Genomic DNA, 27,866 nt, shown 5'->3' on the forward strand with positions numbered 1-27,866 from the left:
TTGAATATTCTGTAGAGGATGCGAGTACGTGCGGCGATTATGACTGAAAGATACTTGAAAGATTATACGGCGATAAAAAAACACAATCAAAAACAGTTATTATTCTTAAAGGCATCCAATCTCAACAGATACATCGGCAGGTTATCTGACAACAGAACGGCTCGGAGTAAGGGCCTGCGACGGTGCTCCTTTTCCGAAGATCGTTATCTTATACCAAGTTTACTAATTGGGGACCAGATCACCTGATAAGGATCCGGTGGGCCACCACTCCCCACGTGAGCGTGGCTCGGCGGAAGGAGGTGCCAAAAATCAGTTCGTATTGATGGATCTGTTGGGAATTTATGCGATTAAGAGTACAGCCCACTAAATATTAAAGATAAAAATTACGAATACTTTTATAAACGACGGATGGCCATCACTCGGTCTCGTTGTGATGCCTTCCCAGCCACGGATGGCTTATGGGTTCGAGTGTGTTTGAGTGGTAAGAGTTGTCTTGAATAGTCAGTGTTCGGAGTCGATTCTTTATGTCAAACAGACGCCTGGTGGTCGTGTGGTGAGGGGGCGGTGCGCGTCATACGTATCAGTCGCTCCCCTGTCACCGTGGGGAACTGGTTCGGATGCCCGTTGATACGCTGTCGCAGTTCGGAACCCGGTCGGTAGGTGGCGCCCACAACTCGCTCGCAGCGTGCAGTGGTGGGGTCGTCGTGTGCACGGAGCCTCGTCGCCAAAACCGCGACCCTCGCCACTCCGGCGGCAGCAGAGACCTCCGACTCGGCAGAGGTTGACCCACGCAGGCCGAGTTGAGCTGTCAAGCGGGTCTTACCCGCCTGCAGAGGAGATGGGGAGCCGCTTGAGTCGAGCCCCGAGAGCCGGCTTTGGCAAGCCGATCGAACTCGGCTGAGTCCCAGACGAGCTGAAGATGAGTCGAGCCGACCCGCTGGTCGCAGCTCGCTCCTGAGTCGACCCGCTGGTCGCACCCCCCACGTGAGCCGACCCGCTGGTCGCACTAATTTCCAATGCTCAGGATCCTTTCCTTTATGCCGAAAAATCCCCCTGGATCCCGCCCACAAGGCGGGGCTTCTTTTCGATTTTTGCTGTGTCAGGATCTGTCCGTAGGCAGGTGTGTCCATGTGTGTGTCCGTACGTCCGTATGTCCTTGTGTGCATCACTCACGGTATTCCGTTGTCACACTCCCTCCATAAAACCCACGAGCAAACAATCAGATGTTACAAATTGCCTCGAGGTCGTCTCTCTGTCTGGGTGCAATATTATCTCTTGTCTGGCCTTCTTCATGAACCCAAAACACAGACGTTACAAATCGTCTCATAGGCGTCTTTGTTCGTGTTGCACCACCTGGAGGGAGGGGCAACACTCTCTCCGACCCGGCGCACAAAGAAATGGTTAAGAAGTTTTAAGTTAACATTTGTCCCTTACTATTTCACAGTTATGATTCTGTATGTAACCTAAGGTCTGTCGTTTCCCATCGTGGTGCTTGACTCAAGTGGAGGTGTTTCCCCGAGCGTATACACACTCCTATCCCGCGCTGCGGAGATACAAAGACGGCCGGGATCTCCCTTTCTCTCCGACCCTGGGTTTAACATCGTTTTTTTATTATGTATTTATATTCGACCTGGTGGTGATTCATCCCGTTATCCTGGCTTTTCATAAGTTTTACTTTTGTCTTTTCATGCATATGCTTCGGGTCGAGTTGTATAGAAAGCATTAAAGTATGGAAATAACATTTCATATTGACTTAATGATGGTGATGGTTCAGTAGGCGTACTTGTGACCTGGTTTAATTGGAGTGGGTGTGAATATCAAACTTTAGCCTACCCTGTTGTTAAATTCCGACTTTAACGTTACTTTAATAGCAATACAGAATAATTGAGCTTTTTGTCTTAACTAGGCGAACGCGAACTTCTGGTGACCCCCGCAGCCTTGTTGTTCAGCTGGGTCTGCATCCTTGAGAGATATACAACCCTCTTATTCTCGTCTCACCGTGGCCATCACCTTCTGCTCTGGGAGTGTTATTCTTAATTTCAGGTCCAGGGCCCCCTCACGTTCAGACGTGCAGGGTTGTTTAAATCAGCTCCCTCCCCTGTGCACACAGCCTTGAGCTGACCCACTTAATTTAATTTCTTGGCCTTCTTGGGTTTATCTTTGCTCCCTCAGCTGCAGGAGGACAAGGCGTACTTCTACCTCCCCCCCTGTGTGCACGTGTTCCAACTAGCTCGGAATCCCTAAACACACAATCAGTGATGATTCCTGGCTTTCTGTGGTTGTGATTTAGACAAAGGCGCCTCTGTTTTCTTCCATTGCCTTTGAGTCGACACTGCCCTATTATTTGCCCATGTGCTGAGGTCATAGAATTCGTTTTGACTTCAGTAATATTAACATTCAGTATTGGATTAGCAAATGGGCAATGGTTCATTGATGTAGCTCGCAGCCTGGTCTCCAATTTGAGCGAGCGCGAGGATCGATACTTTAGCCTACTCTGTTGTTGAATTTCGAATTTTGACGTTACTTTAAAACCATGCAGGATGGTTGGGCTTTTTGCCTTAACTATGTCTGGCTGACACTCCCACTGTCTCTGCCGCCTGCACGGGTGACATGTGCCCGTTCATCAGGCCTTATCTTTCCTTGAAGCAAGGTTGCAAATTCTGCCATCCTAGCCCTCCTCCAGTTCATCACTTAACAACACCTGGTGTTTTGCAGTTTGCTGCGCTTTGGTGTGTTTAAAAAAACAAGTAAAAAGATAATATATAAAAATCATCAAATATTATTAATCTCAATTTTGGAGGAAGGGTTAGTATACAACATTCCGCCCTTTTAAAAATGACCAGTGGTCAAATGGCCACGGGTCATTTTTAAAAAAATATGTATACCCTTCTTCCATCATGAACCATCGATTGTCCTCAAGTTTTGCTGCTATTCCTTACAACGCGCGCGTACGTGTCACAACTTAACATGGTTATATGTGACAAGAGAGAGAAAAAAAGGAAAAAATTCTAAAGGAAGGTAAAACGATAAGGGAGGGAAAAATTATTCTATTGACTACGTGTTATAGGAGCTATCGTTAAAAAGATAGTTTCTACGGTTATTCTTGGGTGGCATCATCAGGCCTTGGCTCTATCCCTGTTCCTGGGCTTGAATGGTAGGTGGCTTGTGCCTGCGATTAGTCTTTTAAGTTCGGCATTCATTTTGGCCACATGGTATGTTAAGGTTAGAATAGCCAGGACTAGTATGATCATCCCTGTTGCCCCTGTGATTCCCATCCCCATCTGTTGATTTCGCTGATATCCAGCCTCTTCGGTCGCCCAAGTAAGATCTGTTATGTTAATCTCTGATTCGCTGAGGGATAATTTCACCATATGGAATTCTTTACTGTTCAACAAGTTGGACACATGTTTGTGTATGTCTTCCCCCATTTTTGGCCAGTAGGCCACCTGTCGCAGCATCTGTCCCGTATTCACCTCGCATCGGTGGCCGCTGCACGGTTCATTGTGGGCGTGTTGTAACATTATTTCTCGATATTGAGAGGGGACTACCCATCTAGGTCGACCGTCTTTTTCGTTTGTATATACCAGTAGCCCTTTTCGCATTGAGAACCTTTTGATTTGGCTATGCATGATCTCGAGCTCTTTGTTGTCATTCAAGTTGTCAGTAGTGATTGGTTTTCCTGCTGGATCTTGGATATGATCGGCGAGTGTCTTTAGTGTTTCGTCCTCTTGTTGCATTCTGATCAGGTCTTCGGAAGGCTGGGCACTGTTCAATTGGGCTCTGGTTCCAGCTTCTGCCGGGTTCTTCCCACTTCTTGTGACCAGTCTTATCACGGCGATGTCTTGGTTCGTCGACTCTTGTTGTCCGTTTCTGTCGGTTTGGTCTTCTAGCTTCCACGGGGTGCCTTCCAGGCTTCCCACTTTTGCTATGGCATCTGCTTGGTCGTTCCCAGTTTTCTCTTGACCAGGTATCTTGGAGTGCCCTTTGACTTTCTTCCAAAATATCTTCATATCCTTGTTCTGAACCATCTTATCTATGGCCTCGAATAGTTCTCGATGGCGAATTGGTTTATTCCTATGGTTCTTCATCTCGTTTTTTTTCCATATGGGTAGGTGGTGCAGGAAGCTGTGCTGTACGTAGTTGGAATCAGTGCACACCACCATGGTCCGTATTTGGTTATCGGATGCCATTTGGACAGCGATGTGTACCCCGACCAACTCTGCATACTGGTTTGACTTTGGTCCCAGCTGAAATCCCTCTTGAATCCCTGTGAGTGGGCCAGTTTCCCAAATGACTCCTGACCCAGCGTGAAGCTTGTTCTCCTTCATCTTGGAGCATCCATCGATGTATACCACTGGTAGGTCGGCACATGTCTCCTTCCTGAAGGGCAGGTACCTGTTGTCCTCCGGAGGTATCTTTCCGTCCTCTGCTTCTATGCTGTCAAGGGTACAATCATGTAAATCGGCAAGACCTTGGGCCATTGGACTTTTCTTGTTTTTTGCGTATTTCACTGTGATTGGTAGGCCTTGGAGTGTCAGTGCCCAGCTGGCTATTCGGCTGCTGGTTACGCGGCCCTCTCGAATCTTCTTACTGTTGAGGTATGCCAAGGATTCATGATTCGTTTCCAGGATGATCTTCTCTCCGTTCAACAAGTTCCGAAAATGTTGTATGGCCCAGATGTTTCCAAATATCGCCTTCTCACACTCGGAGAACTTCATCTCCACTCCCCGGAGGGCTTTGCTGGCATAGGCAATAACTCGTTTCTCTGCTTCCTGTCTCTGGTACAGTACCGAGCTGATACTATGATCTGAGTATGCGGTCTCCAGGTAGTATTCTTTCCCTTTCTCTGGGTATGCTAGGCAGGATGCCTCTGTGATCTGTCGTTTTAATTCTTTTTCTGCGGCTTCCTGTTCCTGTCCCCACTCCCATGGTTCGTCTTTTTGCAGTAGTTTGACTAAGGGTCGAACGATTCCTGCGTAGTCGTCCACGAACTGTCGAAGGTAGTTGCAAATCCCTAAGAAGCTCCGAAGGGTCGTGACTGTGGTGGGCGATTTGAGTGCGAGGAGGGCTTCAAGTCTTTTGGTTTGGGGTAACATTCCCTCAGTGCCGACCTGGAGCCCGAGGTAGTCCACCCTTTTGCGTGCCCACTGTCCTTTTTGTATTGAAATCTTTGCGCCTGCTTCCTTTAACTGCTCGAGGGTATGCTGGAGGCTCTCGAGGTGTTCTTCCCATGAGGAGTCCTTGACCAGTATATCGTCGACATAGACGATGGTACCTCGCTCTTTTGCGTCGTCCATTGCCTTGTGTAGGAATATGTTAAAGTCCGCAGGTGAATTTGAGTATCCAAATGGACATCGGTTCCAAGTATACTGTATTCCATTGAATGTAAATGCCAACTTGTATTGATCCGCTTCTTTCACGGGCATGGTCCAGAAGCCATTTGATAGATCCATGGTGGTGAGAATTTTTGCGCCTTTTATTTGGTTGAGATTCTGGTCGATTTCTGCCATTGGCCATCGAGATAGGGGAACCGTTTTGTTGAGTTGCCTATAGTCGATGGTGAGTCGCCACTTGCCTGTGGGTTTCAATACAGGCCAAATCGGTGAGTTGTAGGTTGAGTTGCATTCTCGAATTATATTCTTCTTGAGTAGGTTCTCCAAGGTTTCTCGGATTGATTCGTAGGCAGCCAGTGGAACCTTGTATTGTTTCACATATACCGCTGGCGCTCCTTCCAGTGTGGGAATAGATACCACGTGTAGGTCGGTTTTGCCGCAATCATAGGGGTCTTCTGAGAACAGGAAGTGGTATTTGTGGAGCAGTTGACGAAGCTCATTTCGTTGAGTGTCGTTCTCGAGGGCGTCTGCTGCTTCAATTTGTTGTTCGATTTGTTCTTCTATTATGGAGACTCCTTGTCCTGGGTCTGGGTCCAAGGCCTTCGTGGTTTCGGGCGGCTCGGTTGAAAGTTCCTTTTGCGTTACTATCGGTTGAGTTGCCTTGGCTTCATCCGAGGGTAATACGCTCTTGCCCTTGTGTTCTCCTTCATCAGTTTGCAGTTCGTCGGTTTGGCCTCCAGGGGGCGGTATATACTCCATGAGGGGACGGTCATTTGGTGATACTGACTCTAAGTCGGCTTCCTTTCGGTCTTCTCTCAGTCTGTTAGTCATTAGCTGAGTGATTCGAATTCCTGCTGGGAGCTCGTCTTCGTTCCTGATTGTCGTTGATAGGTCGTCGAGCTCTTGTGTTATCACTTGGATTCCCGTGGAGTCTCTCATAACGTCTTCATCTTCTGAGTCCCTTTGTTGCTCCGGCATTGACTGTGCCCAAATTTGTCGGGATTCAAGGTTCATAATGGGTTTCAGGCGATTCAGTAGTTCTATCCCAATGATCAGCTCTTTTCCGGGGCTCCGTACGACATATAGGGGATGGTTCATGTTGATTTTGTTGAACGTCAACTTCGTCATAACTTTGCCCAATGGTCGCATGTGGGTCCCTTCACATCCTGAGTAGGTAAGTTTACTTGGCATCATTTGTAGTGTTTCATTCTTCCTCTGGAGGGCAGTCTGGAGTTCGTCAAATAATTCTCTGGATATCATGGATATTTCTGCTCCAGTATCACAAAGGCCCTGGCTGGTCAGGGTGTCTTGCAGTATTACTTCCACGTGGACTCGTCCGACTGGTCCTACGGGAATCAATTCCCCCAGATGGTACCCTTTTCCCTCTGGTACCACTTCGGTGATTGCTTCGAGGCTTCTTGTCTTCCCTACGTTCACTTGGGCTACCTTTGCGCTGGGTGTGTCCTCCTCCTGTGTGGGTATAGTTGGTATTCTTCCCTTCGCTACTTGCATGGGAGTCTTCATACTCCCTAGGAGCTCTTTTTCCATCCTAATGTGGTGAGCATATCGATTCCTGTTAGCTAACGGTGGTCTATGCTCTATTGTTAGTGGAGGCGGCAGTGGGGGACGATATGGTAACTGGTTTGGTGGGCGTCGGCCTCCGCGGGGTAGGTATGGCCCGTCACTCGCTCTTCCTCCTCCATAATTCCAGCCTCCGCCCTCTTCTGCATTCCATGGTGGTGGCGGTTGTGGGTGCCAGGTTCCTCTGGCCTCGTTCCTCCCCCCACGTGGAACGTTATTCAGCGTGTTGTGGACGGGTGTTGATTCTATTGGGTTAGGCGCCCTCTCCTGGGGGAATTCATGTCCACCCCGTGTGGCGCTAATATTATTCCTTGGAGATTCGCTTCCCTCCAGATCGAGGCATTCTTTATCTCTGGTGACGATGTGGGTTTTGGCTATGCCAGTGGTTTTCCGTCCGTTCACCCAGGCCGTGTGGGCCTTGCTTTCAATCTGGCGTAGGGAGGCAGTCTCGGGGTCCAACATCATTCCTACTATTCTCACTATTTCAGGTCTCAATGATTGGAAGAACATCACTTTTAAGACTGTCTTATCTCCCTGGGCATTGTCCACGTCCCCTGCGTAATATGCTTTCTTAAGGCGTAGGAGATAATCTCGTGGGTCTTCGTCTACACGCTGGGTCATCAACTTTGCCGCGTTCAATCCTTCGGATAGTGTGGAGTATTCCCCAAATCTCTTAACTACTGCTCGGCTCAATTGTTTAAAGTCACTCTTCACCCTATTTGGCAGGGAGGCTACCCATGGTCTGGCGGGTTCATGTAGGCTCCTTGATAATAAACATGCCTTTTCTGCTGATTTACCCAGACCCCGGATCTTAGCCTCCTGTTCTACTGTAGCTATGTGAGTGTGTATCTCCCTGTTCTTGTTATGTGGATCGAAATAGGGAATTCTCACGAGTGCTTTGTCCATTAGTTTTAGTGTCTTACTGTTAAAAGTGTGTTGTTCGTCATCAGTGGTGTCGGTTCCTGAGGAGTGCTCCCTTGAGCTACCCTTGTCTCCACTATCACTGTTGTCATGTGTCCCGTGTCGGTGTCGTGATCTCCCTCTGTCCGAGGATTCGTATCTGTACCGTTGCTTGTGTCTCTTGTTTTCTTTATGTGGGTCTTGTGATTCGTGCTTGTGGGTTGGTGTGCGTGATCTCCTTGAGCAGTGTCTATGTGGTGAGTGTTTTTGTCCTTGACCTTCATGCTGCCTACTACGTGTGTGGTGCCTGCTAGGTGAGGTGTTGTATTTATGTTTGTCTCGTGCTTCATGGTTATCGGGATTCCTGTCTCTGTCATCTGTGGTGCGGGTGGTTTTGCGTGGGTGATTTTTACATGTCATGCGTCCCTCTGGTGAGCTCTCTCTGTTACCCATGTCGTGTTGGTCATCGTCAGAGGAGTCAGTGTCAGATGAGCCGTCACCATCACGGTGGCTCTGCTTAACATAACTTTTGTAGTGCCTTTTGCACCTGTTACGTGGGTCAACTTGGCTCGGTGATTTCTGCTTATCCCATGGCTCATGCTTGTGTGATGTGCGTCTCTCTGGTGAGCTCCTGTTACCCGTGTCGTGTTGGTCGTGTTTGTGCGAGGTGCGTTTCTCTGGTGAGCTGTCTTTGTCATCTGCATCATGTCGGTCATACTTGCGTAGCGTGCGTCTGCCTGGTGTGCTGTTTATGTCATGTTTCCCGTCTTGCACCAGCTCCGCCCTTTTCCGCTCTATCATTACAGTGTATCCTGATGACTTAGGGTTAATTATTTGTCTCTCTCTAACGTTGGGGTGGTCGGCCTCATGTTTTCCCGTTTGTATTATTATTTCCTCTTCTCTCTCCTCGATTTGCGAGGGTGTTACTTTATCAAAATTGCTTTGCATAGTAGCCATACTCATTGTGAGATCTGGCCCTGGGCTACGTCCACGTGGCTCGGAGTGTGGTAAATTGTTACTCCCGTATGTGTTCTGTGTATCAACGTCTGGGTGTTTCACTGGTGCATTTAGTGCGGATTCTTTCTCTCTCACGAGGGCGTGCAGACGCTCTACCTGCACCATTAAGGACAGTTTCTCTTGTCTCTCCCTTTCAAATTTTTCCTCACTCCATAATCTTTCTCTGTCTGTCTGTGCGAGGAGATACGAGTCTACCCTCGCTATTTCTGCAATTTTTACGTCACGTTTGGCTTTGCCACATTTCATCACGTCCTTAAGTAGTTTCCTTCTATGGGCCTTAACATCTTCTGTATGGCTCCCCTCCCATATATCTCTCTGCTCCGTCTGCTGGCTAGCAGTCCGTCCAGTACGTTTTAACACAAATTCCCGATATTGTTTTTCCATAGATTCCATCTCCTCCTCAGAGGTCCACTCTGTATCAGTGTTATGCGTTGGTGTGTCAAACTCAGAATGTTGTGGATCCTGTGCCATCTCTATTATGTAGTGTGGTTAATAGACTTAAGAGTGTATCTTAATTCTAACATCTCATGTGCGTCGTGAGTTACTCTAGAATTCCCCTTCAGAGCACATATAAACAATTGTATCACAGGATGCGTCAGTTCAACTCGAGCAAATAATCTCAGCCCAGCTGTCTTTGTTATACTCTGCTACTCTGGTATTTCCCTTCAGAGCGCGTTTTGTTTGTATACCCCCGTTTACAATCACAAGGCAACGTTAGTTCACAACACTTTGATTAACACAACAGTGATTCGTTCCTGAATTCATGCATAAACTGTCTGCGAGAAATCCCGGACGACGCCCACATTATGTTGTATATGTTGGTTATCAAAATTTGTTATGTTGTATGCGTGCGTGGGTGAAATTATTATGTTGTATATGTGGGTTATGAATATTCAGTGAAAATAATAATAATTAAATGAAATTTGGCCAAATGTGTAATTATCCGGAAATATGTTAATTTATGTAATTACGCACATTTTAATTATGCCAATTCGAGAGGTAATCGTATTAATTATGCGAGTGGGTGTAATTATGATAATGCAAGTCGTTATGATAACCAGACCCCGCCTCGGTGATGAGGGTGGGTTATCGATCGGAATAAGGCAATTAATCGTATGCAGTTATGCAGGTGTGGTGTAAGTATGCAAGATTAACTTAGATTAACTCGGCATCGTTGTCTAGGTTCGTCTCATTCTCGCTTTAACATTCCCAGAGTGTGTATTCGTGGTTATATTTTAGGTCCCCGGTTCACCCCGTTATCGCTTTAACATTTACTGAGTATGTGTTAGTGTGTTTATTAAGGTCACCAAGTTCAGATCTCAACGCAGAAGCAGATCTTATGCATAGATTTCAGGAAAGAATCACACAACCACTTCTGTATTGATCAATTTATTACTAATTCAACCTTAACTATGATATAGTATGCGAACTCTCAATCCCGGAACGTCAACACGGCATCAATACAGTATCATCAACGATTGTCTGATTTCACTTTGACAACGGCACATGGATCCCGCATAACGCGATGGTTGTTAGTGAGAGAGAGAGTCGTTAAAATATGCAAATACTATGCTAAGAAAACCTTAACGTTAATGAATGATTATACTCAATTTTGTTCACGCAGTACCGCACTCCTTATTGATCATACGCAACCCTTATCACGTTGTTAGCACCTTGGGTCACGGGACAGTTGAATATTCTGTAGAGGATGCGAGTACGTGCGGCGATTATGACTGAAAGATACTTGAAAGATTATACGGCGATAAAAAAAACACAATCAAAAACAGTTATTATTCTTAAAGGCATCAATCTCAACAGATACATCGGCAGGTTATCTGACAACAGAACGGCTCGGAGTAAGGGCCTGCGACGGTGCTCCTTTTCCGAAGATCGTTATCTTATACCAAGTTTACTAATTGGGGACCAGATCACCTGATAAGGATCCGGTGGGCCACCACTCCCCACGTGAGCGTGGCTCGGCGGAAGGAGGTGCCAAAAATCAGTTCGTATTGATGGATCTGTTGGGAATTTATGCGATTAAGAGTACAGCCCACTAAATATTAAAGATAAAAATTACGAATACTTTTATAAACGACGGATGGCCATCACTCGGTCTCGTTGTGATGCCTTCCCAGCCACGGATGGCTTATGGGTTCGAGTGTGTTTGAGTGGTAAGAGTTGTCTTGAATAGTCAGTGTTCGGAGTCGATTCTTTATGTCAAACAGACGCCTGGTGGTCGTGTGGTGAGGGGGCGGTGCGCGTCATACGTATCAGTCGCTCCCCTGTCACCGTGGGGAACTGGTTCGGATGCCCGTTGATACGCTGTCGCAGTTCGGAACCCGGTCGGTAGGTGGCGCCCACAACTCGCTCGCAGCGTGCAGTGGTGGGGTCGTCGTGTGCACGGAGCCTCGTCGCCAAAACCGCGACCCTCGCCACTCCGGCGGCAGCAGAGACCTCCGACTCGGCAGAGGTTGACCCACGCAGGCCGAGTTGAGCTGTCAAGCGGGTCTTGCCCGCCTGCAGAGGAGATGGGGAGCCGCTTGAGTCGAGCCCCGAGAGCCGGCTTTGGCAAGCCGATCGAACTCGGCTGAGTCCCAGACGAGCTGAAGATGAGTCGAGCCGACCCGCTGGTCGCAGCTCGCTCCTGAGTCGACCCGCTGGTCGCACCCCCCACGTGAGCCGACCCGCTGGTCGCACTAATTTCCAATGCTCAGGATCCTTTCCTTTATGCCGAAAAATCCCCCTGGATCCCGCCCACAAGGCGGGGCTTCTTTTCGATTTTTGCTGTGTCAGGATCTGTCCGTAGGCAGGTGTGTCCATGTGTGTGTCCGTACGTCCGTATGTCCTTGTGTGCATCACTCACGGTATTCCGTTGTCACACTCCCTCCATAAAACCCACGAGCAAACAATCAGATGTTACAAATTGCCTCGAGGTCGTCTCTCTGTCTGGGTGCAATATTATCTCTTGTCTGGCCTTCTTCATGAACCCAAAACACAGACGTTACAAATCGTCTCATAGGCGTCTTTGTTCGTGTTGCACCACCTGGAGGGAGGGGCAACACTCTCTCCGACCCGGCGCACAAAGAAATGGTTAAGAAGTTTTAAGTTAACATTTGTCCCTTACTATTTCACAGTTATGATTCTGTATGTAACCTAAGGTCTGTCGTTTCCCATCGTGGTGCTTGACTCAAGTGGAGGTGTTTCCCCGAGCGTATACACACTCCTATCCCGCGCTGCGGAGATACAAAGACGGCCGGGATCTCCCTTTCTCTCCGACCCTGGGTTTAACATCGTTTTTTTATTATGTATTTATATTCGACCTGGTGGTGATTCATCCCGTTATCCTGGCTTTTCATAAGTTTTACTTTTGTCTTTTCATGCATATGCTTCGGGTCGAGTTGTATAGAAAGCATTAAAGTATGGAAATAACATTTCATATTGACTTAATGATGGTGATGGTTCAGTAGGCGTACTTGTGACCTGGTTTAATTGGAGTGGGTGTGAATATCAAACTTTAGCCTACCCTGTTGTTAAATTCCGACTTTAACGTTACTTTAATAGCAATACAGAATAATTGAGCTTTTTGTCTTAACTAGGCGAACGCGAACTTCTGGTGACCCCCGCAGCCTTGTTGTTCAGCTGGGTCTGCATCCTTGAGAGATATACAACCCTCTTATTCTCGTCTCACCGTGGCCATCACCTTCTGCTCTGGGAGTGTTATTCTTAATTTCAGGTCCAGGGCCCCCTCACGTTCAGACGTGCAGGGTTGTTTAAATCAGCTCCCTCCCCTGTGCACACAGCCTTGAGCTGACCCACTTAATTTAATTTCTTGGCCTTCTTGGGTTTATCTTTGCTCCCTCAGCTGCAGGAGGACAAGGCGTACTTCTACCTCCCCCCCTGTGTGCACGTGTTCCAACTAGCTCGGAATCCCTAAACACACAATCAGTGATGATTCCTGGCTTTCTGTGGTTGTGATTTAGACAAAGGCGCCTCTGTTTTCTTCCATTGCCTTTGAGTCGACACTGCCCTATTATTTGCCCATGTGCTGAGGTCATAGAATTCGTTTTGACTTCAGTAATATTAACATTCAGTATTGGATTAGCAAATGGGCAATGGTTCATTGATGTAGCTCGCAGCCTGGTCTCCAATTTGAGCGAGCGCGAGGATCGATACTTTAGCCTACTCTGTTGTTGAATTTCGAATTTTGACGTTACTTTAAAACCATGCAGGATGGTTGGGCTTTTTGCCTTAACTATGTCTGGCTGACACTCCCACTGTCTCTGCCGCCTGCACGGGTGACATGTGCCCGTTCATCAGGCCTTATCTTTCCTTGAAGCAAGGTTGCAAATTCTGCCATCCTAGCCCTCCTCCAGTTCATCACTTAACAACACCTGGTGTTTTGCAGTTTGCTGCGCTTTGGTGTGTTTAAAAACAAGTAAAAAGATAATATATAAAAATCATCAAATATTATTAATCTCAATTTTGGAGGAAGGGTTAGTATACAACAACACTCGGGCGTGCACACGCACAGATCCACACCTGGATGGGATGGCACACACGCTCGGGTGTGCACACGCACAGATCCACACCTGTATGGGATGGCACGCACACTCGGGTGTGCACACGCACAGATCCACACCTGTATGGGATGGCACACACGCTCGGGTGTGCACACGCACAGATCCACACCTGTATGGGATGGCACACACACTTGGGCGTGCACACGCACAGATCCACACCTGGATGGGATGGCACACACGCTCGGGTGTGCACACGCACAGATCCACACCTGGATGGGATGGCACACACGCTCGGGTGTGCACACGCACAGATCCACACCTGGATGGGATGGCACACGCGCTCGGGTGTGCACACGCACAGATCCACACCTGTATGGGATGGCACACACGCTCGGGTGTGCACACGCACAGATCCACACCTGTATGGGATGGCACACGCGCTCGGGTGTGCACACGCACAGATCCACACCTGTATGGGATGGCACACACGCTCGGGTGTGCACACGCACAGATCCACACCTGTGTGGGATGGCACACGCGCTCGGGTGTGCACACGCACAGATCCACACCTGTATGGGATGGCACACACGCTCGGGTGTGCACACGCACAGATCCACACCTGGATGGGATGGCACACGCGCTCGGGTGTGCACACGCACAGATCCACACCTGTATGGGATGGCACACACGCTCGGGTGTGCACACGCACAGATCCACACCTGTATGGGATGGCACACGCGCTCGGGTGTGCACACGCACAAATCCACACCTGTATGGGATGGCACACGCGCTCGGGCGTGCACACGCACAGATCCACACCTGTATGGGATGGCACGCGCACTCGGGCGTGCACACGCACAGATCCACACCTGTATGGGATGGCACGCACACTCGGGCGTGCACACGCACAGATCCACACCTGTATGGGATGGCACGCACACTCGGGCGTGCACACGCACAGATCCACACCTGTATGGGATGGCACACGCGCTCGGGTGTGCACACGCACAGATCCACACCTGTATGGGATGGCACGCACACTTGGGCGTGCACACGCACAGATCCACACCTGTATGGGATGGCACGCACACTCGGGCGTGCACACGCACAGATCCACACCTGTATGGGATGGCACGCACACTCGGGCGTGCACATGCACAGATTCACACCTGTATGGGATGGCACACGCGCTCGGGTGTGCACACGCACAGATCCAAACCTGTATGGGATGGCACGCACGGGCGCGCAAGGGCACGCGCGCTCGGACGACCACACCGCCTCCTCGTGTTCCGTGCGCGGCCCGACAGCCTGTGCTGGCTACGGGGGGGGGACCTTCACCTCTGAGTTGCGTGTTCGCTGGGCCACCCCATGCCACAGGGCCCCTGGCCGGGCGCCAGCCCCTCCCGCTGCTCCGTCGGCCCCCTGCTAAGCGCCAGCGGAGCCGTCACCCCGCTCGGCTGCCCCCACGGCTGCTCCAGCGCCGGCGTGGCGAGCCCCCCTCACCTGGCGAGCGGGCTGGCGAGCGGGCTGGCGAGCGGGCTGGCGAGCGGGCGACTGGCGGAGGACGCGTGGGTGAGGAGGACTCTGATGACGCAGCTGGACGAGCTCAAGGGCGAGCGGCAAACGTCGGCGCGGGTGAGGGCTCCGCCGCGTGTCAGTGAGTGTCTCTCCGTGTGCGCGTGGGGAGCGGAGGTGCACCGGTTAGCGTGCTGCGCTACGAGCCCAGACGAGTTCGATTTCAACACCGGTGACGATCATCTGAACCGTTACCTGGGCCTCCTCCTAGGTCGATTCCGCCTCAAATGAGTAATTGGGGTGAGGTGTGGACATCGGGCGTGATGTTGGCCTACACACCCCTGCAGGCCTTCTTCAGAGGGGCTCGCGAAACTGCACTTACCCCAACAGTCTGTCCAGGCTATACGGGGATCGTCGTTTTTTATGTTACGCATGCATGTGTGTGTCCCTACGTCTCAGTGTATCTCCACGCATAACGTTTATTCATGTTTAGTTGCAAATATATGCATATGTAGCGTCGTTTATGCAAAGAGCATCTCTCAATCGCCGACGAACCACAGACGAGCTGGAATTCAGCAACCAGACAATGAGCCGGCGCTATCAACACATTTCCCAAGCTCTGCGATCCTCTACATATTAAGATGTTTTCAGCCAATTGTGCGTGCAAAGGGGGCAACCCTTTATCCCACAAAGAAGGGGCAGGTGCACCGCCTTCAGGCGAGCCAGGGTTGGCCACCTGCTCCACGCCCACTTGCCTTCGCCATCTCTCGTGGTTTCGCGTTCCATCGCTGCACACAAGCTGATCTCGCCGCTCCTTCTCCGTGGCGGACGTGTCCCCTCCGGCGTGTCTTGAGCGGTGCACCTAGCCTGGCACAAAACGCGTTGTCCACCCACCACGCAGGAGAAGGAGCAGCTGTCGTCGCGAGTTCGCGCGCTGGAGGAGGCGTCCGCAGGGCTGCAGACGCGGGTTGGGGCGGCCGAGGGAGAGAGGGACCGACTGAAGCAGGTGTGGGGTGCCCGCTCAACCACTCGCTCGACCGCTCAGTCGCTCGCTCAACTGCTCACTCAACCGCTCACTCAACCACTCGCTCGACTGCTCAGTCGCTCGCTCAACTGCTCACTCCACCGCTCGCTCAACCACTCAACCACTCGCTCGACCGCTCACTCAACCGTTCGCTCGACCGCTCAGTCGCTCACTCAACTGCTCACTCAACCGCTCGCTCGACCGCTCAGTTGCTCGGGCAACCGCTCGCTCAACCGCTCGCTCGACCGCTCGCTCGACCGCTCAGTCACTCGCTCAACCGCTCACTCAACCGCTCGCTCGACCGCTCAGTTGCTCGGGCAACCGCTCGCGCAACCACTCACTCAACCGCTCGCTTGGCCGCTCACTCAACCGCTCGCTCGACCGCTCAGTCGCTCGCTCAACCGCTCGCTCGACCGCTCAGTCGCTTGCTCAACCGCTCGCTCGACCGTTCAGTCGCTCGCTCAACCGCTCAGTCGCTCGCTCAGTCGCTCGCTCAACCGCTCGCTCGACTGCTCAGTCGCTTGCTCAACTGCTGGCTCGACCGCTCCCTCAACCGCTCGCTTGACCGCTCACTTAACTGTTCACTAGCTCAACTGCTCGCTCGCTTCCCCCCTCGACCACCCACTTACCGACCGCACACCCCTCTTGGGCTCCACTCTCGTCCAATCGGCGGTTGTTCCTCCGCTCGTCCACGCCACCATCCTCGCTTCTGCGCTGTTCTCGTGTCCGTGCTAAGCCGGCGCTGCTGCTGCTGCGCCCCCGCCCCCCCATTGCCCCCCCCCCACCCCGTAGGAGAGGGACGAGCTGAGCAAGCGAGCCGAGACGCTGGCGCACGACGCGGAGTCGGGGGCGCGGCAAAAGTCCGGGCTGGAGGCAGAGCTGGCGGAGAAGGCCGCGGAGCTGGCGAGGGTGAAAGGTCGCGCGGAGCGAGTGGAGGAGGAGAGGGCCCGCGCCGTGGAGGAGCTGCGAGCACTGCAGACGGTACCCACCTCCGATTAGCGTGGTTGGTTACGTATGGTGCAAAAGAAGTTTAACAAGCATACATACAACATACATACAACATACATACAACATACATACAACATACATACCCGGGGTCACGCGGCGCCATCCCCTCCGCGTTTTACACCGAAGTGACTCGGCTAAAGATTGTAATCGGCCCCAACTTTGTTGTCCATTACCTGGATGACTTTAAATGGTGGCGGTTGTGCGTACGTCCTGCCTCCGACGACGTCACTAAGCCCCGCCCATCACCTCCCGTCCAGCGGCACAAGTTTTAACACGTGTTATCCGACCGGCTGAGTGATCAAGCCGATAATCGGTAGCGTATCGGATAGCCCAGCCCCTATACAAAATCATAATCTTTATTTACACTGGAGGAGGAATCCGATGAGCTATGACGCTCTTCATAGCTCAGTAAAGAAAAAAAAACTTCCGGCCTTCGAGCGTAGGGGCACGTGGCCACTGCTGTACAAACTTCACGGCAGTGTAATGGGGCAATCAACGTAGAAGTTGGGAATGGAGCCCGAGGCAAGGTAAGCGATGTAGACGCGATGGGGAAGAGGAGATTGTGATCGAGGAGGCACCGGGACAGGATGGAGGAGGGCAGCTGACCGAGATGGGCACAACAGTCGTGTCTTCCTTGTTGTGCCGCCCCCTCAAAGTGCCGCCTCTCCTCTGCGCTGTCCCTTGTTGCGGTGTCCCTGACGTTGCTGCTGTTGTGCCAATATTGTTATAACTCTTTGTGTTGCGCCGCTCCCATCGTGTTATCGCGTTGTGCCGCCCTCCCCTCCTCCCCAGGCCCGTTTCTGTAGCTGTCCCCTCACACCTCCCCCCCTCTGACGCCTCCCCACCCCTCCCCTAATCCCTCCACTCCCCGTGCCGGCGCAGGTCCGCGAGCGCCAGTCCGCGGAGGTGTCGGACCTGCGCCAGAAGCTGGAGACGGAACGGGAGCGGCTGCTGCGGCACGAGGCGGAGGGGCGGCTGGCGGGGGCGCGCGCCGGTGCGCTGCAGGGCGAGCGGGACCGGCTGCTGGCCGAGAAAGAGCTTGCCGAGAGGGAGCGGCGCCAGCTGCAGGGCCAGCTGGATGCGCTGCGCGACGCGCACGAGAGCACGAGGCATGTGTCTACCCCCTTACCCCCCCACCCCCCTCACCCACTCCTCCGCCACCCCTTGCGCCGCCGTGATCTCCGTTTTGCCGAGTCTGAGTTTGGTCATGAGGATCTTTGTGCAACTCGCCGCGTAGTTCAACTTCACGTGGCAGCTGTGTCGGGTGGTGGAGGGGTTTTAGACACAAGTTTGACCGGATCATTACGTGGCCTAACCCCAAATATGAATAATGGGTCGGTTTTCATGATACGGTATGAGGTCCTCCATCTTACGTGGTCCCGTAAGATGGAGGATCTCGATGGCGAGGCTGACGAATGCGTAGCAGACGCTCGTTTACCACACGTACGGACTCTGTGACTTCAAACGCAGATTTTGACGATGCAATTATCGTGACGTCAGTTTCCCGTAACTTTGCGTTTCGCACGTTTAACCATTTTCTACTCGAGTTTGAAGGCGTTGATGCATGAGCTGCATCCGTCTGTAACACGGGGTCACGATAACTCCAATGCGAATTGCATTTTAGCATCGAATTGCGTCGCTATTGGGGGACATGCATTCACACTCCAGCCCAAGGCCGTTGGCAGTGGCAGCAGGCACAGTGGCAAAGGGGCGGCTCAAAGCTTGACAATAAAAAACCAGTGCTAAAAGACTGAGAAGACTCGTCGGCAAAGACGATGATGTCACACGCGGTGTTTGCCTTCCGACGATTTCATTTCTGCGTCGTCACGTTGCGCGCCACGTGAAGTCACCGCGTGCGTCTCGAAAGGTAACGGCATTCATCGTCACCAGCCACGATCAATCCACTGCTGGATGAAAGGCTGAGGCCCCATGTCGCCGCCATTCGTCGCTGACGAGTAGCTGCTGACGACCGTGACGATGATAACGACGTTGTCCCGTCGCCCGGCCACGTCCCGTGCGCAGGACGGCGCTCGCGGAGTCGCAGGCACGCTGCTCCGAGCTGGAGTCGCGCGTGCACGAGCGAGCGGAGGGACAGGCGGTGACGCCGTCGGCGTCAGCGTCGCCATCGCCGTCACGCCTCGGTAGAACCCAAGACCTGGACGGCGGTGATGCGGAGGCAGCGATGGAGGCGGAGTGGCGTGCGCGGTGCGAGGAGGCCAACATCGTGGTGGAGACCAGGGAGGCCGAGCTGCAGCTGGCAACGATGCAGGTGTGTGTGCAGCGGTGTGTGTGCAGCGGTGTGTGTGCAGCGGTGTGTGTTCAGCGGTGTGTGTGCAGCGGTGTGTGCGTGTGATAGGGTAGTGCAACGGTCAGTGCACCGCACTACGAACCCAGCGAGCCGAGTTTGATTCCCGCTCATGGCCAACACCACTGATGATTATCTGAATCGGTTCTGGGCCTTCCCTAGGTCGAATCAGCCTCAAATGAGTACCTGGTGCGATGTTTAAACATCACTACTGGGGAGACAAAGGCGGCCGGGCGTGGTGCTGGCCACCCACCCCCTCGTGTGCCATGGCGGCCTTCATAGGTGCTCGCTAACAGCACTTGCCTCAACAGTCTGTTAAGGCTATACGGGGGATCTTTGTCTTTATGTGTGCGGAGCGGCGGCACGGCGATAAGCACACTGTGATACAAACTCGCTCACAACTGATAACGGTGGCGAATATCTGTACCTGTACTTGCCCTCTCTTAGGTCGCCTTCAATGAGTACCTGAATGTGTTGTGTAAACATCATCACTCGGGAGGCAAAGGCAACCAGGCATGGCCCTGGCCACACCACCCCCTCATGCGCCATTCTGAGTTTCATAGGTGCTTGCTAACGGGACTGGCCCCAACAGCCTGTTGGCTAACCATCGAACAAAGGCGGTCACTGCATCGCACGCTTTCAGATGCGTGGCCGTCTGGAATGCTCTTCCTTCCGATTTTAGTAAGCCACTGGAGCTATGCACTTATAAATCGTCTAGATTAAAAACTAATTTCTTTTGAACTGCTTTGTGTTTAGTTTGTTGTCCTTCCCCCGTACCTCCCGATTAGCACGGTTGGTTACGTACGGTGCGAAAGAAGTTAAACATACATTCGTGCAAGGCTATCGGGGTGATCTTTCTGTTTCGTGTGTAGTTGTGTGTGGGTGCGCGTGTCGGCAGGTGCCACGTTGGCCTCGGTGGGCGCTCGCTCACAGCGCTTTGTGCTCGTGCAGGTGCGGGAGCTGGAGGAGGAGTGTCGCAGGCTGCGAAGTCAGGCGCAGGAGCACAGAGACGCGCAGCCACACCTGGGCAGGTGCGGGTCACGCACAAAGACAAAGATCGTCGCCCCCCCCCCCCCCCCCGTATAGTCTTCACGGACTGTTGGGTTGGGGCAAGTGAGGATAGCGAGCGCCTACAAAGACCGGAACGACGGCACACGAAGGGGTGGGTGGTCAGCACCACCTCCAATTAGCACGGTTGGCTACGTACTGTGCGGAAGAAGTTCACCATACACGGAGCACGCCCGAGTGCTGATGTTTACACACTGCACGAGGTACGCATTTGTATATATGTCTGTTGAACTTCTTCCGCACCGTATGTAGCCAACCGTGTTAATTGGAGGTGCATTTGAGGCTGAGTCGACTTAAGGGAGGCTCAGGACAAGTTCAGACAATCATCGATGGTGTTGGACAGTACTCGGGTTGCTGGGTTTGTAGTGCAGTGCCCTAACCACTATACGTCCACTCCCCACACGAAGGCACGCCAATCACATCCGTGCGTGTGCATGATTGTTCTTGGTTTTCCCTCCCATGCGTTGAACCGTCCACGCGCGCCCTCTCGCTCTCCCCACGCCGGCCGGCGCCCCGCAGCGCAAGCGCCGGTGACACCGGGGAGGAGGTGGAGTCGCTGCGGCGCCGACTCGGCGAGAACCAGGAGCTGCAGCAGCAGCAGGAGAAACTCATCGCCACTCTGAGAGAGGTCAGAGGTCAAAGGGGTTGGGGGCTGGGGCGGAGGCGGCGGCGGTGCCATGCTTTCGTCCTTTGTGTCTTTGTGCCTCCAAGTCTCCGTTTCTGTGTCTTTGTGTCTCCGTGTCTTTGTGTTTCCGTGTCTCTGTGTCTCCATTTATTTGAGTCTCTGTGTCTTTGTGTCTCCGTGTCTTTGTGCCTCTCATGTCGTGTGTGTCTTTGTGTCTCTGTGCTGCACAGGAGCTGGAGGAAGCGATGATGAAACGGCCGCATGAAATTCGGGTGAGATGGTGTCGTGCGTGTGGGCGCACATGTGGGCGCCTGTGTGCGTGCGTGTGTGTGCGTGAGTGTGTGTGCGTGAGTGTGTGTGCGTGAGTGTGTGTGCGTGAGTGTGGGCGCGTGTGTGGGCTTGTGTCTATAGGTGTGGAGAGCGGTGGCACAGTGGTTAGCGCACTGCCCTATGAACCCTCTCATGGCCACCATCGATGATTAATATCTGAACCGGTCCTTGGTTTCCCTCTCCTCGGTAGGTCAACTCAGCCTTAAATGAGTACCTTGTGCAATGTGTTAACATGAGCATTGGGGAGACAAAAGCGGCCGGGCGTGGTTCTAGCCACACCACCTCCTGGTTCACCATGCCAGCCGTCATAGGTGCTTGCTAACAGCGCTTGCCCCAACAGCCAGTGTAAGCTACACGGGAGGGGTCTTTGTATAGACGTGGGAGTGTGTACGCGTGGGTGTGTATGGGTGTGCACGCATGGGTGCGTGCGTGTGTACATGTGGGTGCATGTGTGTGTACGCGCGGGTGTGTACGCGTGGGTGCGTGTACGCGTGGGTGCGTGTGTATGGGTGTGTATGCATGGGTGCATGTGTATGCGTGTGGTTGCCCGTGTGCGAGCAGCATTCTCTAGACGAGCTGGACGGGGAGCTGAGCGTCGTCCGTGCGGAGATGGAGCGCGTGTGGGACGAGCTGCGGAGCCGCGATGCTGCCCTGGAGGACCAGCAGCTGGAGCTGACCTCCACGCGCGCCCAGGTCGGCTGAGTCGCGAGGTTTTGGGTCAACTTGGTCACAGGGAGCTGGGTAGGTAGGGTCATAGGGTCCTGGGTGGGCCAAGTCACGGTGTCATGGGTGGGTCGGGTCATGGGGTCATGGGTGGGTCGGGTCATGGGGTCGTGGGTGGGTCGGGTCATGGGGTCCTGGGTGGACCACATGATGGTCACCAGGATAGCCAGGTCATGGTCACAGAGGTCAAGGAGCCGCATGGTCGACGTGTCCTTTCACTCCTCCCTCCGCCAGCGTTACATTGTCTCGCATTTTGTCTCCCTGCCACTGCTGTTCCCCACCCCGCTCCGTTTCCATGATAACCGTCAGCTGGCGGGCTGCAGTGCGGAGAGACGAGGCCTGGAGCAAGAGGTCGCGACCTTACGGAGGGAGCTCGCTCACAAGTAAGCGGCGAACGCGTCCGCATCAATCCCACTCACTCCCACTCATACTCTACTCCCACTCACTCCCGTTCACACTCCACTCCCGCCTCACTCCCGCTCACACTCATTCACACTCCACGCTCGCTCACACTCCACTCGCGTGAGCCGACTGCAACCCGTCGCGAGCGACTCTGTGTCAGACGTAACGGAAGGAGGGATCGTCGTTTTGTCCAATCCCACTGAACTCTCGACTCTCCGCGAGCGGATTCACGCGGGTTGCACATTAACCGTGCTCGCGAAAAGCACAGTGAGGTGTTGACGCGCGTGCTGCTCCCCGCTCGTCGCGCGTCGGTGACTCGGGGGCTACGCGGCAGCACGAACCTTGTCCACAACTACACCGACGCCCTCGGCTTCTTTACCCCCATTTAACCTACAATAACCAAGGAATGTTTTAACATCCTTATTCACGTGTGTTTTGCATGATGTGTGTTTTTTCTTTTATTTGGGCCTCACCCCTCCTCCACCATCCCCTCCTCTCCCCGTTAGCCCGAGCGATCGAGAGTTGACTGAGCGGCCAATCGTCTTGGCGACTGCGCGTAGCGGGATTCCATTTGTCGTGCGATACGAGTTGTTGCTCGTGTACCGGGCCTCAAGCCTCAGGCCTCAGGCTCGGTCGCTTGTGTCCGTGCTCCTGTACGGGCGGCATGCACCAGAAGCAAACACACGCTTGTTTCGTCCCGTCAGTAATGTTTAAAATCGAACGTCGAGGGACGTCGAGGATTGTCGAGTCGGCAGGAAGCGGCCGGCCGGTGGGCCCAGCCCGACCGGCCGCTTTACTGGCCCGGCTTCGTGCTCTTAGAGCTCGTCGGCGATCCGCAGCCCACTGACGCGGTTGCCGGGCGGTGCTTGCCACTGTGCGCGCGGCCGCAGGGAGGAGACGTGTGGCAGCAGGGAGCGGGCGCTGGCAGCTGAGAAGACCCAGCTGACGGTGAAGCTCACGGCGCTGGAGATGAAGGTCGGTGCTCGGGGGCACCGCCGCCGCGGCGTTTGGGTTTAGCGGTTTGCGTTTGGCGGTGGGGACTTCCCTCACCGCCCACCCGCATGCCCTCTCTGCCAGGTGTCGGAGAGGGAGATGCTGGAGGAGAGCCGGGCGCGCTCGGGCTCCACGCTCTCGGAGAAGCTGGAGAGGTAGCGCCGCTCGCATGCCGGGCGGCACGTGCCCACCGCCACCAGCGCCCCGGTCCAGCGGTGACACCGTGCGTGCCTGTGTCCGTGCGTGCCTGTCGAGTTCTGGCCACAACTCCCACACGTGCGCCGTTCCGGCCTTAATAGGTGCTCGCTAACAGCACTCTTCCCCAACCAGTCCCCGTAGGCTGCACGTGAGATCTTTGTGTGTTGTGTGTGCGCGTTTGTAGCGTACGTCGTAGTGCTTGCGAGGGAGCTCGTTGTATCACATGAGCTGCGGGAGTTTCCTGTGGCCAGTGATTGATTATTATAAGAGGACGTTCCAGTCTGGATTCCGTCTGGTTCCTAGCGCACGGTGCGCTATTGCTCTCCTTGTCACTCACTCATCAACTCCATCTCTGGCCAAAGTCAATTCCTGTTGTTTGCTCGCTTGTCGAGCGGCGTTTGTTGGTGGTGTCATCATTTTCCTCGACAGCCTCAGATTTGAGACCGTTTATGCGTGGCTCTCCGTGTGGCTCACTCCGTGTGGCTCACATCTTAGACAATGGGTGCCCTCCGCACCCCCCCCACCCCCACCCCCCCACTGCGACCGCCCCCGCTGCCCCACCCCCGATTCTGAGACCAGCAGCGCTTATTCTCTTTGGCTTTTGTTTCTCCGAATCAGCTTCTCTTTGTCTGCGCAGTGGGGTTCCTCCCCTTGCCCTGCCGTGTCGACACTTGCGACGAACGGCGAGCGCCTTGACCAGCTCGTGGCGAGGCGGCTTGCGGACGCCACTTATTGCCGTGGCGGAATGGGAAAGCGTCACTGCGTCTCTTCGGCAGGGTTCTGCTGCGTTGGCCGGTTTGGCTGTGGGGGGTTTATCGAATGGGATGAACCCGGAGAATCCGGCGGAAACCTGTGCAGAACAGGGGGAGAAAATACACATTCATACACATTCATACACATTCATACACACTCAAAGACAAAGATCCCCCGTATAGCCTTAAGAGACTGTTATGGCAAGTGCTGTTAGCGAGGACCTATGAAGGCCAGCATGGCCCACGAGGGGGTGGGTGGCCAGCACGACGCCCAACCACCTTTGTCTCCCGAGTGGCGATGTTTACATATCTCAAAAAGGTACTCATTTGAGGCTGAGTCGACTTAGGGGGGGCCTAGGACCGGTTCAGATAATCGTCAAAGGTGTTGACCATGAGCGGGAATCGAACCCGGGTCGCCAGGTTCTAAGCGTAGTATGCTAACCGCTACACTGCACATACACACACATACACACACATGCACACACATGCACACATAATCACACACACATACACAAACATACACACACATACACACACATACACACACATACACACACATGCACATTTCACCCATAGTGCCTATGCATATTTTGCGAGTGTTTATATCGTATATGTATAGAAACTGTATATAGTACACGCATTGGTATTGTAGTGTGCATATGTGTGCATGCATGTGTGTGTCTATAGCGCGTGCGTGCGCGTGCGTGCGTGTGCGTGTCAGCCTTGAGCGCGAGAACCGGGAGTTCCGCCAGCGCCACAACAAGGCCCGGGCCCAGGCCGAGGATCTGGCGGCCAAAGTGCAGGGTGACAACTCGCCGCTATCCCACCACCACCACCGCCACCACCACCACCGCACCGCCACCGCCACCTCGCCACTACCTCATCACCAGCTCCCACCCTCGTTGCTATCCCACCACCACCACCACCACCACCGCACCGCCACCTCATCACCAGCTCCTCGCCTCATCGCTATCCCACCACTGCCCCGCGTGCTCTTCTCAACTTGGCAGGTCCTCGCTAACAGCACTTGCCCCGTCAGTCTATCCAACAACAAGGGAGATCTTTTGTCTTTGTCCGTCCGTCCGTCCGTGCGGATCGCAGATCTGTCGCGGCTGAACCTGGCACTGCAGGAGGAGCGCGACCACGCGCAGCGGGAGCTGCGGCAAATCTGCAGCGGCTTCCAGGTCGTGCGGCGCTCCCGCCCGGGAGGGACACCCTCGCTCGGCGCGCCGCTCTGCACGGGACTCGTGCCCAAACCTGACCCCCATATTGCGACACCGGCGTCACGGCGTCACGCGTGCGAACCCTCCATGTCGGAGAACTTCCCGCGGGAAGCGGATATCACAGAGCTGCTTCTGAGATGTATTAGATTGACCTTCTCTGCCCGTGCAGCAGGGGGCAGCGCATTGCCTGCTGTCCCGCCACGGAGAGAAATCTTTGTCCCGTGACGATCAAGCCGGAAGGAGCCAAATGTTAAGTGCGGCAGAAGTTTGGGGTCACGGAAGGAGGCGTTGAGTAGAGAACTTGATGTGTGTGTGTGCGTCCAGCGTGTGTGCAGCGTGCGTGCAGCGTGCGTGCAGCGTGTGTGCAGCGTGCGTACACGTGTATTTGTATGTGCGTGCTTGTTTGCATGTCTGTGCACGTGTGTGGGGATGGGTAGTGTCGCAGTTAGCGTGCTGCGCTACGAACCCGTCGAGCCGAGTTCGATTCCCATTCATGACCAATAAGAGTGGTGAATATTTAAACTAGTCCTGAGCCTCCCTTAGGTCAATTCAGTCTTAAAATTAGTACCTTTGTCTGTAAAAACATTGACACTGGGGAGTGGGAGGCATGGTGTTTGGCACCCACTCCCTTGTGTGCCGTGCCGGCCTTCATAGGTGTTCGCTCACAGCATTTGCCTCGACCGCCTGTTAAAGGCTACATGGGGGATCTTTGTCTTTCATTCGGTGGGTGCAGGACCTGCGGGACTCCACGGAAATTCAGAAGCTGCGCGTGCGGGAGTTGGAGGGAGTCACCCGGCATCTGCAGAAGGACGACCAACTCAAAACCACCCAGGTGGTCCACCCAACACCAACAACAACAATAACCGCCATTCACCACTAAGTGGCGGTAATATCACCAACGCACCTGCGCCTGGCTAGGTGCACGTGAAGTGTCAAACGCCCGCTGGCAGGAGGTCACGGGACAGACCCAGGTGCCATGGGTTGACTGATATGGCTGGCAGATGCACCACCTGTGCCTCCTATTGTGCCAACTTGCTGCGTCTTAGCCACCCGGCACTCCGCTAGTTGTTGTGAGCGTCACTCCTCCGCCCTCTGCTGTTGTTAAGAGGGTGACCGCCTCCAACTGCCCAGTAGCGTTCTTCACGAGCCTCCTCCACAGAGGCCGATCTTGACATCGTTGGTACCGGTCATCGTCAACTCAGCTCCACGTCCTCATGTGCCACATCACTCCATCTCTTCTCTAGCCCATGCCACACCCGTTTAGTCCCCTGTCTCCAGCTAAACAAAATCTGTTAGGGCATGCGGTGGCTGGGCATGCGGGCGACATGACCCAGTAAACGCAGCCTCGCCTGCCGGAGCAGCTCACCACCAGACCACGTCACTCGCAGTACCAGGCACCCCGCACTCGCTGGTCACACTCCAACACCACGCACGTCACACACCACAACACAGCTGGCACATGATGAGTTGACTAAACCAGTTGGTAATTCTCCCTCAGGATGTTTAGCACTCTGGGTTGCAGGATAATTGCCCTTTGCTCCTCCTAAATGCCCACTGAACCTGCCCTTACTACTCAGGTATGCCCTTCCCTTCGCTCGCCGTGCCCTGTAGTGCCGTGTCCTGACTTGACCCTGACCTAACCTTGACCGCTTCTTGAGATTTGGATGCATTTAGACGCTTTCATTATTGCCATCAGCAGCAGCCATTCTCAATCCACTGTTGGATGAAGGCCTCCCTGGGTCACGTCCAAAACTTCACCGCGCTCCCTGACCTTGACCGCGCGCGCCCTCTGACCCCGCCGTCCCACACCTCCTGCCCCCCCCCCCCCCCCCACATCGTCAGCTGACGGCGTTGGTGATCGAGCTGCAGGAGCTGCGCAAGGCCTACCAGACGGTGTCGGGCGCGGAGCCGAGCGGCGGGGACCCCTCGCACGCTGACTGGGTGTCACGCTCGCGCATCATCCGGGTACGCGCCGGGGGGGGGGGTCACGCGCGTGTGTGTGGTGTGTGTGTGGTGTCTGTGTGGTGCGTGTGTGTGTGGTGTGTGTGTGGGGTGTGTGTGTGCGGTGTGTGTGCGGGGTGTGTCTGTGTGGTATGTGTATGTGGTGTGTGTGTGGGGTGTGTGTGTCGTGTGTGTGGGGTGTGTGTGTGGGGTGTGTGTGGAGTGTGTGTGTGGGGGGTGTTTGTGGGGTGTGTGTGTGAGTGTAGGGTGTGTGTGTGGGGGGTGTCTGTGTGGGGTGTGTGTGAGGTGTGTGTGTGTGTGGTGTGTGTAGGGTGTGTGTATGGTGTGTGTGTGTGTGTGGTGTGTGTGTGGTATATGTGTGGTATATGTGTGTGGTGTGTGTGTGGT

At 53.7% G+C, this 27,866-nt stretch overlaps 1 protein-coding gene across 1 annotated transcript in view; it reads left to right on the forward strand.

The window, feature by feature from the left end:
• Nucleotides 1–27,866, forward strand: part of LOC133343665 (myosin heavy chain, non-muscle-like) — a 42,532-nt gene that overhangs the window by 8,987 nt on the left and 5,679 nt on the right. Inside the window, exons 7-22 of the mRNA XM_061553393.1 lie at nt 14,729–14,986; nt 15,768–15,872; nt 16,683–16,871; nt 17,781–18,007; nt 18,921–19,167; nt 20,155–20,234; nt 20,791–20,899; nt 21,127–21,168; nt 21,788–21,919; nt 22,259–22,332; nt 23,242–23,326; nt 23,429–23,499; nt 25,016–25,098; nt 25,396–25,478; nt 26,251–26,349; nt 27,360–27,482. Of these exons, the coding sequence (XP_061409377.1) occupies nt 14,729–14,986; nt 15,768–15,872; nt 16,683–16,871; nt 17,781–18,007; nt 18,921–19,167; nt 20,155–20,234; nt 20,791–20,899; nt 21,127–21,168; nt 21,788–21,919; nt 22,259–22,332; nt 23,242–23,326; nt 23,429–23,499; nt 25,016–25,098; nt 25,396–25,478; nt 26,251–26,349; nt 27,360–27,482 (2,007 nt within the window). The remainder of the gene's footprint in view (nt 1–14,728; nt 14,987–15,767; nt 15,873–16,682; nt 16,872–17,780; nt 18,008–18,920; nt 19,168–20,154; nt 20,235–20,790; nt 20,900–21,126; nt 21,169–21,787; nt 21,920–22,258; nt 22,333–23,241; nt 23,327–23,428; nt 23,500–25,015; nt 25,099–25,395; nt 25,479–26,250; nt 26,350–27,359; nt 27,483–27,866) is intronic.

The sequence above is a fragment of the Lethenteron reissneri genome, chromosome 18 (assembly GCF_015708825.2).
Source record: "Lethenteron reissneri isolate LAM-NWPU_2019-01 chromosome 18, ASM1570882v1, whole genome shotgun sequence".
Classification (NCBI taxonomy): Eukaryota; Metazoa; Chordata; class Hyperoartia; order Petromyzontiformes; family Petromyzontidae; genus Lethenteron; species Lethenteron reissneri.